The sequence below is a fragment of the Carlito syrichta genome, unplaced genomic scaffold (assembly GCF_000164805.1).
Source record: "Carlito syrichta isolate Samal-C Ts95f unplaced genomic scaffold, Tarsius_syrichta-2.0.1 Scaffold307189, whole genome shotgun sequence".
Classification (NCBI taxonomy): Eukaryota; Metazoa; Chordata; class Mammalia; order Primates; family Tarsiidae; genus Carlito; species Carlito syrichta.
This window is the reverse complement of record NW_007251285.1, coordinates 1-12860: the sequence shown is the minus strand read 5'-3', so window position 1 is coordinate 12860 and position 12860 is coordinate 1. Positions and strand designations below refer to the sequence as shown.

The 12860-nt window shown below is 34.1% G+C and overlaps 1 protein-coding gene across 1 annotated transcript in view; it reads left to right on the top strand.

Annotated features, from left to right (window-relative positions):
- Window positions 1-3553, top strand: part of LOC103266460 (sodium-driven chloride bicarbonate exchanger) — a 42855-nt gene extending 39302 nt beyond the window's left edge. The window contains exons 10-12 of the mRNA XM_008064096.1: window positions 1994-2168; window positions 2748-2881; window positions 3304-3553. Of these exons, the coding sequence (XP_008062287.1) occupies window positions 1994-2168; window positions 2748-2881; window positions 3304-3553 (559 nt within the window). The remainder of the gene's footprint in view (window positions 1-1993; window positions 2169-2747; window positions 2882-3303) is intronic.
- Window positions 3554-12860: the final 9307 nt, after the last annotated feature.

Sequence of the window (12860 nt, the reverse complement as noted above, 5' to 3'; positions counted from 1 at the left end):
GGTATCTTCGCTTCTCCAGAGTTCTTCCACAGATTCTGTTGCTGACATGACTTGAAGTATCCATTACTCATCTGCTCTCCTGGAGTTGCTGGTGTACATCTGGGCTGCTCTTGCACTGTTCTCTGTAATGAACTCCCACTTCTGGATTTAGATTTTTACTGCTAAAAGCACATTTATTACACAGTAGTATGACAGCTATTCAGACTAATGTATGCTCTAATAAGTAATTAATTGGAAAACAATGGTCTAATATAAAGTGCTATTGAAGCTATAAATATTAATTACTAATTAATAGCTCTTAACCACCTCAAATTCTTTTTGGGATTAGTTGGGATATAAATCACAAATGAATGCATCAATAGAGTAGTAGAGTAAATCTGTTTTGAATTGTAACTTTGATAAGTTAACAAATTATTCAGAAATGATCTCCCAAATTAAATATATATATACTTTACCAAACACAAGTAGAGATACCCAAGGTGATATTTGTGTGTGTGTAAATTTCACAGGTTCTCTGCAAGCTTCTCTGAGCCTCAGATGTTATTTTTTTCAATTGAAATTTTATTCTTCTCAACCCTCTCCTATTTCATATCTCTCCAATGGAAGCAATGACTAGAAAAATATAATGATTTTATACCCACATAATTTAATAGTAATATAGTTACTAATATGTAACTATTATGTATAAATCAGGTCAGGAAAATTAAAAATAATGATAAAATTTTTTAAATTATTCTGAGTATGTACATTTTTCAAGGCAAGCCAGGATTTGTTTCTTAAAAGAACATTCATTTTTGAAGTGATTCTAAGACTTCCAAATGAATATTTCTACTCATACAATAAATAACAAAAGTGTAACATTTTTGTACAATCCTAGTATATTCAGCATGCTGGCAGTATATTGAAGCATAATATATTTTTAAAGAAGAAACATCATAGGTTTTATTCACCATTAACTTTTATGTAGCAACTTAATCATAATTGTATTCATTTTTATTTCACATCTTTATTCCATAGAACACAAAGAACTTTCAGTAGTCAAATGTTGTCTTCATATTATAATTAAATGTTGAAAGAATGAGAATACTGTTTATTAAGTTCTCATTTCTAATAGACTAAAAAAAATTTTAGTGCCCAAATTTTAAGCATCATTTTACAGTTTAATACTTGCCCCCCTCCCAAAAAAAAATCCTCTTTCAAGTGATTTAGAGTTATTTTGGATATATTTGGAATAAATGAATTTATACCAAGTAAGGTCATTATTGTAGCTAATAGATGATGGGATATGTTAAGACAATAGTGGATTGAAATTACATTTATCTAATTTAGTTATTATAAGCACCTTTCTAGTTTACTAAAAATGAAAACAACTCTAAAACCTATCTGTCTTTACTAAGTATTGCTACGGTTCATGAGGCTATTTAGATGTCTACCTAGAACAATATCTGGTGAACATTTCTTTTCTTTTTGATTTTTTTTTTTTTGGCAGAGAGAGTAGTAACTGGACCCATAGTTAAACACTGCTTTTTCTCTCTAGAGTGATGTTCACTACTGGAATATACAAAAGCCAGTTAACCCTCCCTCCTTTACTTTCTGATATGCTAAATGAAATGTAAACAATTAGAAAATATTGCCAATGATTGAGGATGATAGGCCTGAGTTTAGGAGGAGTAGATTGATGCAAAATGACAAAGAGATTATAATAATCATTGAATCTCATTATTTGAGTTTTGATTGATGAACAGCTCTGAACCTTGTTTGAGAGAACCTGGGATTTTTGGTAGTTGATACAATATTTGGTTAGGAATTGAGGTAACATAGTGGTGCAAAGCTGTCCCTATAGATCACTATAATACAACATAGCAGGTTAATGCGGGTCTTACCTCTGCTGATGGAAAACATGTACTGTGGCCTGGCAACAAAACAAGTGAACATTTTGATGTGTGTGTGTGTTATATTTGGGTTTCACTGTTGTGTTTTCCCCCCTTCTTAGGATTTTTGGGGGACTTATTTTAGATATCAAAAGAAAAGCTCCATACTTCTGGAGTGACTTCACAGATGCTTTCAGCCTGCAGTGCTTAGCATCTTTTCTATTTCTCTACTGCGCGTGTATGTCTCCTGTCATCACGTTTGGAGGACTGCTGGGAGAAGCAACTGAAGGGCGTATAGTATGTATTATGCTTTCCTCTGAACTGTGAAACTTAATCCATTTTTAAGATCCATAGTTAGATAAGTGAGCATTTAATTTTGGATTCCTTTATGTGGAGAGATTTGATGTATGGTCTGGCAGATAAACCTCAGATGAATTTCCTGGATGGCTAATGGAACTGGTAAACTGGGAACGGACTATCTCAGAACAGCTAGTTCTGAATCTGACACGAGGTTCTGATCTGATGTCCTGCTTCCTTTTCCCCAAGCCTATGTAGCTTTAGGCTCTATTCTTACCTGACAAGAGTTCCATTTCCCATATATCCAGCTCATGTTTCTGTTCAGACGCTAATCCTGAACACACTTAAACCTTTTGTAACGCAACAGAAACATGAGATAGGAAGGTAGAGGACACCTCCCCATTTGCTACCATCCATTTTCTGCTTACTGTCAGCCCTTTTCCTCGCCCTCCTACCACACATGCCAGGCTTTTCATAGTGAAGAAGAAAGCACATACCCATGTATTTTAACATTTTCTCCCTAGTTACAATGGCTACCTGTACAGCATAGGTAATGGAACCATTTATATCTCTACACAGAGTGCAATCGAATCTCTCTTTGGAGCATCCATGACCGGGATAGCCTATTCTCTCTTTGGTGGACAGCCCCTTACCATATTAGGCAGTACAGGACCAGTTTTGGTGTTTGAAAAGATTTTGTTTAAATTTTGCAAGTAAGTGTTATATACTCTTGGCCCTTAGCCCTTTTGTTTTTCTTTCTTTCTTTTTTTTTTAATTGTATTTATACTTCTCCCAGTATTGCTTTTGGAGGTCTACTGGTAGAGGTGGAAGTGGCTGATTTGATTCAATTTTGTCATTTTTGTCTCTCTGTGAAAATAGATGAAAAGTGCAAGATTTGTGTATAATGTTATGTAATATTTATAAAAAGTAAGACTCAGTTCTAAGTACTGAGAAATCCTTTTTAGTTTTGTCATCTTAGATATTCCCTTCAGACAAAGTCTTGAGTTCAGATACTCATGGGATGTGAAGCTTATTTTCTTTCACTTCCTGAATTAGCTTACTTTCAGTTATTTAAAATAGTGGCAAGCTGTTAAATGACCTTCTTTCCACTATTCTTTCCTTCTCCTCTTCTTAGAGAATACGGGCTGTCATACCTATCTTTAAGAGCGAGTATTGGACTTTGGACTGCAACCCTATGTATCATACTTGTGGCTACTGATGCAAGTTCCCTTGTCTGCTATATAACTCGGTTTACTGAAGAAGCTTTTGCTTCTCTAATTTGCATCATTTTCATTTATGAGGCTCTGGAGAAGTTGTTTGAACTCAGTGAAGCATATCCAATCAACATGCATAATGATTTGGAACTGCTGACACAATACTCGTAAGTACCATTTCCCCTGTTGTCTGTGGGGCTTTTCTTTTTACAAATATTGCTACTGTTATAAGACATATGAGGAACTTACTTAGCAGAGAATATGCCTTAAGTTGATTCATGACCTAAATCCTGGACTTTCAGAATTGAACAGGATTTTAAAAGTCATCTAATCAACTACTAATCTGATACTTGCATCCTGATTATACCATCTCTGAGTATCTTTTTCAAGTTCTATTTGTCAAGTATGCTCTAAAATAGAGATAATGAACCAAGTCAATTTTAATATCTACAGATTTTACTTTCACAAGCTATATGCTATTCTGATGTTCCTTCAGGGTCTTTTCAATTTGCTAAAATTCAAAGAAATATAGTTATGAAAATATAAGATTTCAGATTTAGAGTAGTACAGTAAAAAACTCATTGGGTTTAACTTTTACTAGCTTGATATTTGAAAGTGTGATAAAAACATAAGTCGCTGAATATCTATTTAATTTTGCTTTTGGAACTTGTGGCATTTATGTTGGAAATACTCAGGTATTACTTGTTGAAGCTGATATTACAGTTTGGGATTAAAGATGTGATTGGATCTGTTCCTCTTTCTAGTTTTTGTATGCCAGCAGTTTGGAATTTTTTTCCAGGTTTGTCTGTAGATAATATGTGACCATTAAATAACTTTTGAATCTAATTTTAGGATTTTTTGTTGCATTTGTGAATAGACTTTTATTCAGCAATTACTTAAAGCAATATATTCTTTATGAGACAATTTAACCTCTGCATCAACCACCAGTGCTTTTCCTATAAACTGATTAGATATGGGCTCAAACCTTTTGAAATTTTTTTATCTTTACTTACTACTAGAGATATAAATTGTTAAAAATAGAAATAAAGTAGTGCAACATTATAACTTTGTTTAGAATGATGTAATGATACAATGTTGAAAATAACATGGTTTTGGTCTTTAGAGCTAGCTTTAATATACATATTTTTGGACAAGAAAAAATCAAAGTATAAATATAAAATGACTTTTCCAATAAAAGCAAATAGTAAGAGTGTTGTGAGCAAGGTTAAGAAGGGTCACTCAAAAAGCAGACAGGTGGAAAAAGCAGTATGATTAGAAACAGAGATAGCATTAATATATGTCCTTTCATTTATCTTTATCTAAAAAGAGAGTTACTGGATTTGGATATTCTTACTGGGATATATAATTATTTCTGGTTGGATTTTCAAACCTACTACATGCCAGGTATTATATTAGGTGCTAGGGAAATCATTATGAATAATATTCTGTTCTTAATGAGCTTCCAGTTTAGTAGGGGATGTAGACAAACAGACAATATGATTAAATGAATGCTGTGTTAAGAACTTGGTACAGAATGCTATGGTTCCATGTCAGAAGAGCACCTAACCCAGATTTGGGGTTCAGAGAAGGCTTCCAGGAGGAAGTGACATAGAACAAAATTCAGTAGGGGTCAAAAAGACACTGAAGAATAGGGCAGAAAAGTGGTTCTGACAGAGGACATACACAAGACTGGATGCAAGAGATTCATTAAGGCTTTGAAATATTTGTCCAAAGTCATAGAGATAGTGGCAAAACAAGAAATAAAATCCAGATTTTATTACTGATGTACTTTCAAACACACTGATAAATACAAATAAGTACTCCAAAAGAAATGATGTTGAGCAAATCCAACAGGTAAATGCAGAATTATTCTGTCTGAAATGATAGGAAGGCACCTATTGCCCACCCTTCTACCTGTTCTCTGACCCTTGGCAACTTCTTAAGTATTTCAGACTGAGGAACACAGTTTGAAATCTTTTGGTCTAGTATGGAAAATAATTGGAGAAGCAAGGACTGAGCCCTGGATAATGTTCACAGCTTAAAGGTAGAAGAATGAAATATACAACCTAATGAGATTAAAAAAACAAGAGGCATCAGAGTAGGAGAAAATCATGGATAATATCAGGTCTTAGAAAGCAAGGGGCAAGAATGTATGAAGTCTTTAGAGAGAATAGTGTGTGGAGATCAAACAGAATAAGAAAAGGATTTTGAAAAGAGGTCTTTGTTAACTTTAGAAATGATAGGTTGACAGAGAAGGTAGGATGAGAAACTAATTTGCAAAAATCTAAGAAGGAAGTAAGAAGTAAAGAAATGTAGAAATTGTTCACAGGCCACGTTGGTGCCAAAGAAAATAAAAACAGAAAGCCTGTTGAAGAGGGCAGTGAGATCACAAGAATGGTAATTTGTGATAGAAAAGAGCTACACAAGTTTCAAAATAAGGACATTGAGATAGAGGAAAGAGAGAGATAGAAATGATAGAGAGAGAGAGAGAGCAGATAAACATGGGATTGCAGCTTCCTAGGAATCAAAAAGTGATGAGATCATGACAAATAGTGTGGTTAAGTATGACAAATGCTCAAAGAATAATTTGAGAATGAGAATAGCTTTATGTGTTCATAATCCCTGTCTGTCATGGTGACCAAAAAAGGAATGGCAGAGGTACTTTTTCCATGTTTCCATCTCTGCTTTTAAAAAAGTAACTGCACAAATTTGTTTTTACTCTATCAGTGTATGTGAAACCTAATTGTTTAAAGCCTGAGCATGAATGTGTGTTGATCACTGTGTTCCATTGCCTAAGTGACCTTCTCCACCAACATTGAAGAGAGAGAAATAATAGAAAGGCTGGTTCATCCTAATGGGCAGTGAGGTTTTAGTGTCATCTATCACCTGAAATGAGTATAACAGAAACAGAATTGACAGCCTCCCTGGGAAATGTGGTACTGACTAGATACCCTTACCATACTGGTTCTTCACTTCAGTTGTTACACCATGACTGGCCACCAGTAACCAGTCATGTTGTATACATCAATCTGATCAGATATTGCCATTACTTGCTCTTTGGAGAGGGAAAAATCAATGCTATTCATATTACACATATATTTATTAGTGTACTTTTAGTTATGTGCATAAAAAATACATGTTATTGCTAATAGCAGCTATTTTAATGTATTTATAATTACACTTTGCATAAAACATTTACTCTGTCTCATGTAAACTTCATGAGTTTACACAACACTTTTAGTGACTTTCTTGTTACTGTGACCTTTTTACACTAAATCGGTTTTTGAGTACTAATATAAAATGTCCACCAAAAGTGTTCTCCTTCATATATGCTTTCACAGTCTGTTAGAATAGTTCCTAGAAAATGTTACAGCTAGGATATAAAATATCTGAAGTTGAGATCTCTGAAAACTGAATATGCCTATAATGCCACATATTTTGTTCAGGTGTGAGATACTTGAAAAGTAGCATCATTTTAGGATCTACATTTCAGATAGTCTTTATATTTGGGCTTCCTATATTCATATTTTTAAAAATTCATAGTTTTTCAACCAAATAACAAAATGTCTTTGACTTTTAAAATAGTTTTTTGACTCCTCTGGCATCCCAACCTTATACTGTGGTAATACGTAGACCTTATATTTGAAGATATAAGATTTTCTTTCATTGTGCCAAGAGCAAGTGTCAAGATAATCTATTTAGTTTTGAGAATATATACATTACACCAGACGATCAAGCTGAATATGTCAAGTTAGCAATACGTAATGAGTTTTGTGGGAATAATTTTTTCTTGGTTCTTTGAATTTAAGAAGTTGCAAAAATAGAATGAAATATTCTTCTTGTTAAGATGTAATGTTCCTTCAATGTTTAGTAATAATCCAAAGTTCTCAAAGATGGCTAGCTAAAGAAAGATCACAGATGTATATATTAATCTTTTGCAATTTGTGGGTCAAAGCAGTATGGAGAGTCTGACTACTGTTCTAATTTTGATATGTATGTTGACTAGAGTTTAATAAAATATAGTGATTACCAAGCTATTGAAGGAGTGATTACACTGACCATTTATGACAAAAAATATTTGTTTTTTTCTATCTCTTTTTTGTATCTCCAACACCCAGCTTTCTACATAACCCCAGATAGTGACCTGGTCTGAATAAATGTTATTTACAGATTTATATTATACTCATAGAAGAATATCTTCTTTCTCATCTCCTCGACTATATTTGAACTTTCTTTAAAGTATAAACATGCAATAATTTTATCTCCCATAATCCCCAGAATAATACTGTAATTTTATCTCCCATAATCCCAGAATAATACTGTAGACATGGGTAAGTCATACTTAATGTATATTGATTAATGGAACATGTTGCAAAACAATTGACACCACTTGACTAATCTGGTTTGAAGAGTAAAGACAATTATGCTTATTTACATTATCTTTAACAGTGCTCAAGAATTTCAGCTACAAGTTTTGAATAAATTTGACACATTGTGAGAATCTTAACATGGCATAAAGGTATATAAATTTGAATTCATAAGACTATTTCCTCTGTAATCCTAGCACTTTGAGAGACCAAGACAGGAGGATTACTTGAAGCCAGGAGTTTGAGACCAGCCTGGGCAACATAGTGAGACTCCCATCTCTTGACAAAAAAATTTAAAAAATTGCTGAGTATGGTAGCACATGCCTGAAGTCCCAGCTCCCTCTGAGTGGGAGGCTCACTTGTGTCCAGGAGATCCAGGCTGCAGTAAGCTATGATCACACCTCTGCACTCCAGCCTGGGTTTATAGAGTGAGACTGTCTTAGTAAAAAAAAGAAATTAAAAAAAATGAAATCTAGATTTTTCTGTCAAATGGCTTTGAAACACAGCAATTTACAAGGGCACCCAATATCAGAGGGTAAGTGCTAAGCAGGTACTGGTGGTTTCTTGGTTTCTTTCTTACAGATGCATTCATTAGCTATGGACGTGACCATATTTTAGTGAGATGTGATAACTGTTCTGAGAGAGTTCACAGTCTTTGAAGTACTGACCCTATTTCTCTTTGCTTTCTGAAATGACCTAGATTTAAGAATATGTTCTGAAATATTTAAACTGGAATGTAGTAATGCTTTAATTTACGTTAAAATACTTCAACATAGATACTATGATCATGTGTGTATTAGGTTAAGTTATAGCCATAGACAGCTAGTATTCTGATCAGGGTCCAAACTCTAGGTGTGGTCAGATAGCATTAAAGCAGACTTTCTACACTCCAAAAAAAGCTACTGCAAACCCTATGGTTATTAGCAATATCTCGGTCAACACTGAGGCTTTACTGTATGTCAGAAATGAATTTTCATTGGCAAAATTAGTGACCTGTCAATCAGCATACTTTGAAATGCACTCAAAAGGTACTCAAGATATGTGGATTGACATTATCTCTAACAGTACTCAAGAGCTATGACCATAGAATGTTCTTACAAAGTAAATTTCTCCCTTTTCCAGAACTGTATATAGTTCTGCTAGTTTGGTCGGAAGAGAACCTAAGAATATAGCAAGTGAATCCTGTAGTCTCACATCCTAGAGATGTACTCTAGGCTTAATTCATAAATGATTCTGTGTCTAGCCATTTTTGGTGACTGATGTCACTAAAACAGAAGCAGAATCTTATTTGTGGAATATTGTCACATCATTTTTAATAAATCTTTCATGCAAGATGAAGCCAAAATGCCTAAAACAAAAGAACTAGAACTTTAATAAGCAGATGAAACAGGTTATAGAAAGCATTTTGCCCATATTTCCTAATAAATGTTTGTTTAATATATATGTTTGTGAATGTAACTAGAAAAATAGTACTCCTTGTCTTTGCTTTTCTGAGACACATTGGAGCACAATTTACTTGCAGTCTGTGAGCTCATCTAGCTTCTTAATATTTCTTTCAAATACTAGAGTTTTAAAACTTTTTTAAAGTACTGTTTCTCAATTACTTATACACATACCATAAGTGAAAAGTAGAAGTTTAAATAAACAACAGTTGTTTTTCTTAAGCAAGTATTTATAATAAAATGTGCTTCCAAAAATTTAACTGAATTTTTATATCCTTAATATACATTGTAAATTAAAAATATAATGAATATTAAAGCTACATAGATATTTGACAGAATAGATTAAAAAATATAGATATAAAAAGTTGTGAACCATTACTCTAGTATGTTGCAATTCAGTTTCTAAAACAACAGTCAAAATAAGTTCAAACCTCATTAAAATTTTAATTCCAGGGAAAGCACTTTTTTCAAAGTCCCTCTGAATTTTTCTTTTTTTATTCACTGAAATCTTGTAAAGCAGCTAAGATTTGTTTTATAGAACAAGTTAATGACTTATGACTTACCAACAGTCAAATGAAGTATAGTGAAGAGTAGAGCCTATTTTTAGATGGTATAATCTCTGTCTTCCACTCAACTTTATCTCACCTGTCGGGCATATTTTCATGGTTTCTTTATGAGATTAATGTAATGCATCGTATATGGTTTGATAATTTTACCCAAGGTATCTGCCATATCTATTGAGTAATTTTGAGCAAATTATTCTTGTTCATGCAAAATGTTGATACGTTTTTCATTCATTCACCTTTACTGAATATCTTAAGTGTCACTGATACATACTTTATAGTATTAGTCATGCTAAATGAATGCTTAGAGACATTGCCAATAACTTGTTTTAGTGGAAGAAACATTTTCCTTTAACTATAGAAATTAACAAGTTACTTGCTCTGAGCACTATTCTTACTAGATATTTATAGAACTAGCCGAATTCAGTTAGCTCAGGATATTTTTTTCTATGTATAAATGCAATTTGTAATTTTGATGATATAAGGCCTTCAACTTGTATCTTTTACATACATTATTTAAATACTGGGAAACATCAAGTGAAGAAGTATATATACAACTCTGGAAAAAGAAGAAATTTACTTTGTGAAAGCATTCTATGACCATAGCTCTCAGTTGTAGGCAAAGCCGTTTTTAATACCACCCCAAAACACTATAATTATTAATACTATCTCTACATGGCTGTTCAAATATTATGAGAAGGGTCATGAAGTATCTTCTATAAAGAAATGTGCATTGCCAGTCTCAATGAAATTTGTGTCCAGGCCCGTTCTGCTTTCACTTCCCCACTATGTCACTTATCTCTTCATTATGCAGGTACCTGGTGTCTTCATGGTATATCAGAACTTACTGTAAAGATGATTAGTAGGAGGTAATTTTATTTCTTCTGGAAACATTGCATTTCAATATCTCCCATCCAAGTACTAACCAGGCCTGGCCCTGCTTAGCTTCTGAGATTAGACAAGATCAGGTGCATTCAGAGTGGTATGGTTGTAGACTGCATTTTGATATCTAAATGAATATTGATATCTAAATGAATAAGATACCACGGTAGACTTTTCTTCTCCTAAGAAACATGTTTTTAGGAGATAGCTGGGATGTTTCTACCTTCTCTGAAATCATATCACTGATTGTTATGAGGTGAATTATGTCCCTCCCAAATTTATATGTTGAAGCCTAACCCTCAGTACCTCAAAATGTGACTGTATTTGGAGATAGGGCCTTTGAAGAGGTGATTAAAGTTAAATGAGGGATATCCTAATCCGATCTTGTTGGAGTCCTTCTAAGAAGACAAAAGTTGGACACGCAAAGTGATACTAGGGATGTGCGCACACCTGGCCTTCTGTAAGCCAAGGAGCGAGGCCTCGGGGGAGACCAAACTGCAGCACCTTGATCTTGGACTTCAGAACTATGAGAAAATAAATTTATGTTGTCTAAGCCAGCCAGTCTGTGGTATTTTGTTATGACAGGCCTAGTGAACGAATCCACTGATAAATGCTTGTAGTTTGGTACTACTTATGTTTGGAGTCACAAGCAAACTCTTATAACTCTTTCTACTTCAGTTAATGACACTACCATCCTTTCAGCTGTTAAAACAGACTGAAAAACATGGGTTTATTCTTGCCTACTCTCATTCTCACACATCCAGACTTCCCAGCAAATTCTAGCAGATCTCTATATAGAATCTGAACACTTTTTACCACCCTTTCTACCTCCATAATCTCTTGTCCAGATTATTGCAGTTGCCTTCTAACTAGTGTTCCTAATTTTACACTTGCTCTTCCACAGACTGTTCTTTATGAAGAAACCAGAATTATCCCTTTAAAACCCAAGTTAGATCATGTCACTTTGTTTCTCAAAGCCTAGTGATGGCTTCCCATGGCACTCAAGGTGTTGCTTCACCTGTCCCCCAGTACCTCTCGGCTCTCTCTTCCTGCTGCTTTACCCCTCTGCTCCAGCCACACTGATCTGATCTCCTTTTTCTTCCTTAAACATGCTTGTCATGTTTCTGCCCCTAGGCCTTCATAGTGGTTGTTTTTTTTTTTTTTTTTTTTTTGGCCTGGGTCATCTTTCCCAGATACCTGTGGCTTCTTCCTTTATTTCCTTCAAATTATCTACTTATGAACTTTCTATCTAAAATTTCAACCCCCTTCTCTCTCTCCCTTTCATAACGTATTATGTAAGTTATTTACCTTTTTAAAGTAAGGATTATTGAAGTATCATTTACATACAATAACATTTGCCCCTTTAAAATATTCCTTTAAATGAGTTTAGGCAAATGAATACCACCATAATTGATATATACAGCACTTCCCAAAAATGTTTTCTCATGCCCCTTTGCAGTCAATCTCTCACCCCTACCCACTGGCCAATGGTGATATGACTTATATCTCTAAAGTTTCATCTTTCTAGAATTTCACATAAATAGAATCATAGAATGCCTGGCTTCTTTCACTTATCATAATGCTTTTGATATTCACCAATTTTAAATGTATCAATTTGTTCCTTTTTATTGCTGTGTTATATTTTACTATATGAATGTGCCACATTTTATTTATTCAATCACAAGTGGATGAACAATTGGGTTGCTTCTAGTTTGCGGCTATATTGTGTCGCATGCAAGTCTTTTTTTTTTTTTTTATAAAAAAAATTGTGTATTTATTCTTACATTCTTTTTTTTTTCAGAAAGTATTTTTTATTATGGTTTTGTGGGGTACAGTTAAGGGTTAGGTGTACAATTACGTTTTATTCAGGCACCCTGTTGATAAGAGGTGTTTTCCCATCCCCCGACAGATATTTGCTACTGTTAATCCCATCCCCCTCCCCCCCATAGTTTCCCAGTACCATCAGTCATTATCTTATAGTATTACATTGGATGTTCAAGGTCCATTATATGAGTGAGAACATGTGATATTCGGATCTTTGTTTCTGTGAGAGGTCACTCAGTATTATAGACTCTAGTTCCATCCAGGTTGCTGCGAAATTCATGATTTTGTTCTTTTTTATGGCTGCGTAGTATTCCACCGTGTATATGTACCACATTTTTTTAATCCAGTTCCTCTTTTGATGGGCAGCATGGTTGTTTCCAGGTTCTTGCTATTGTGAACA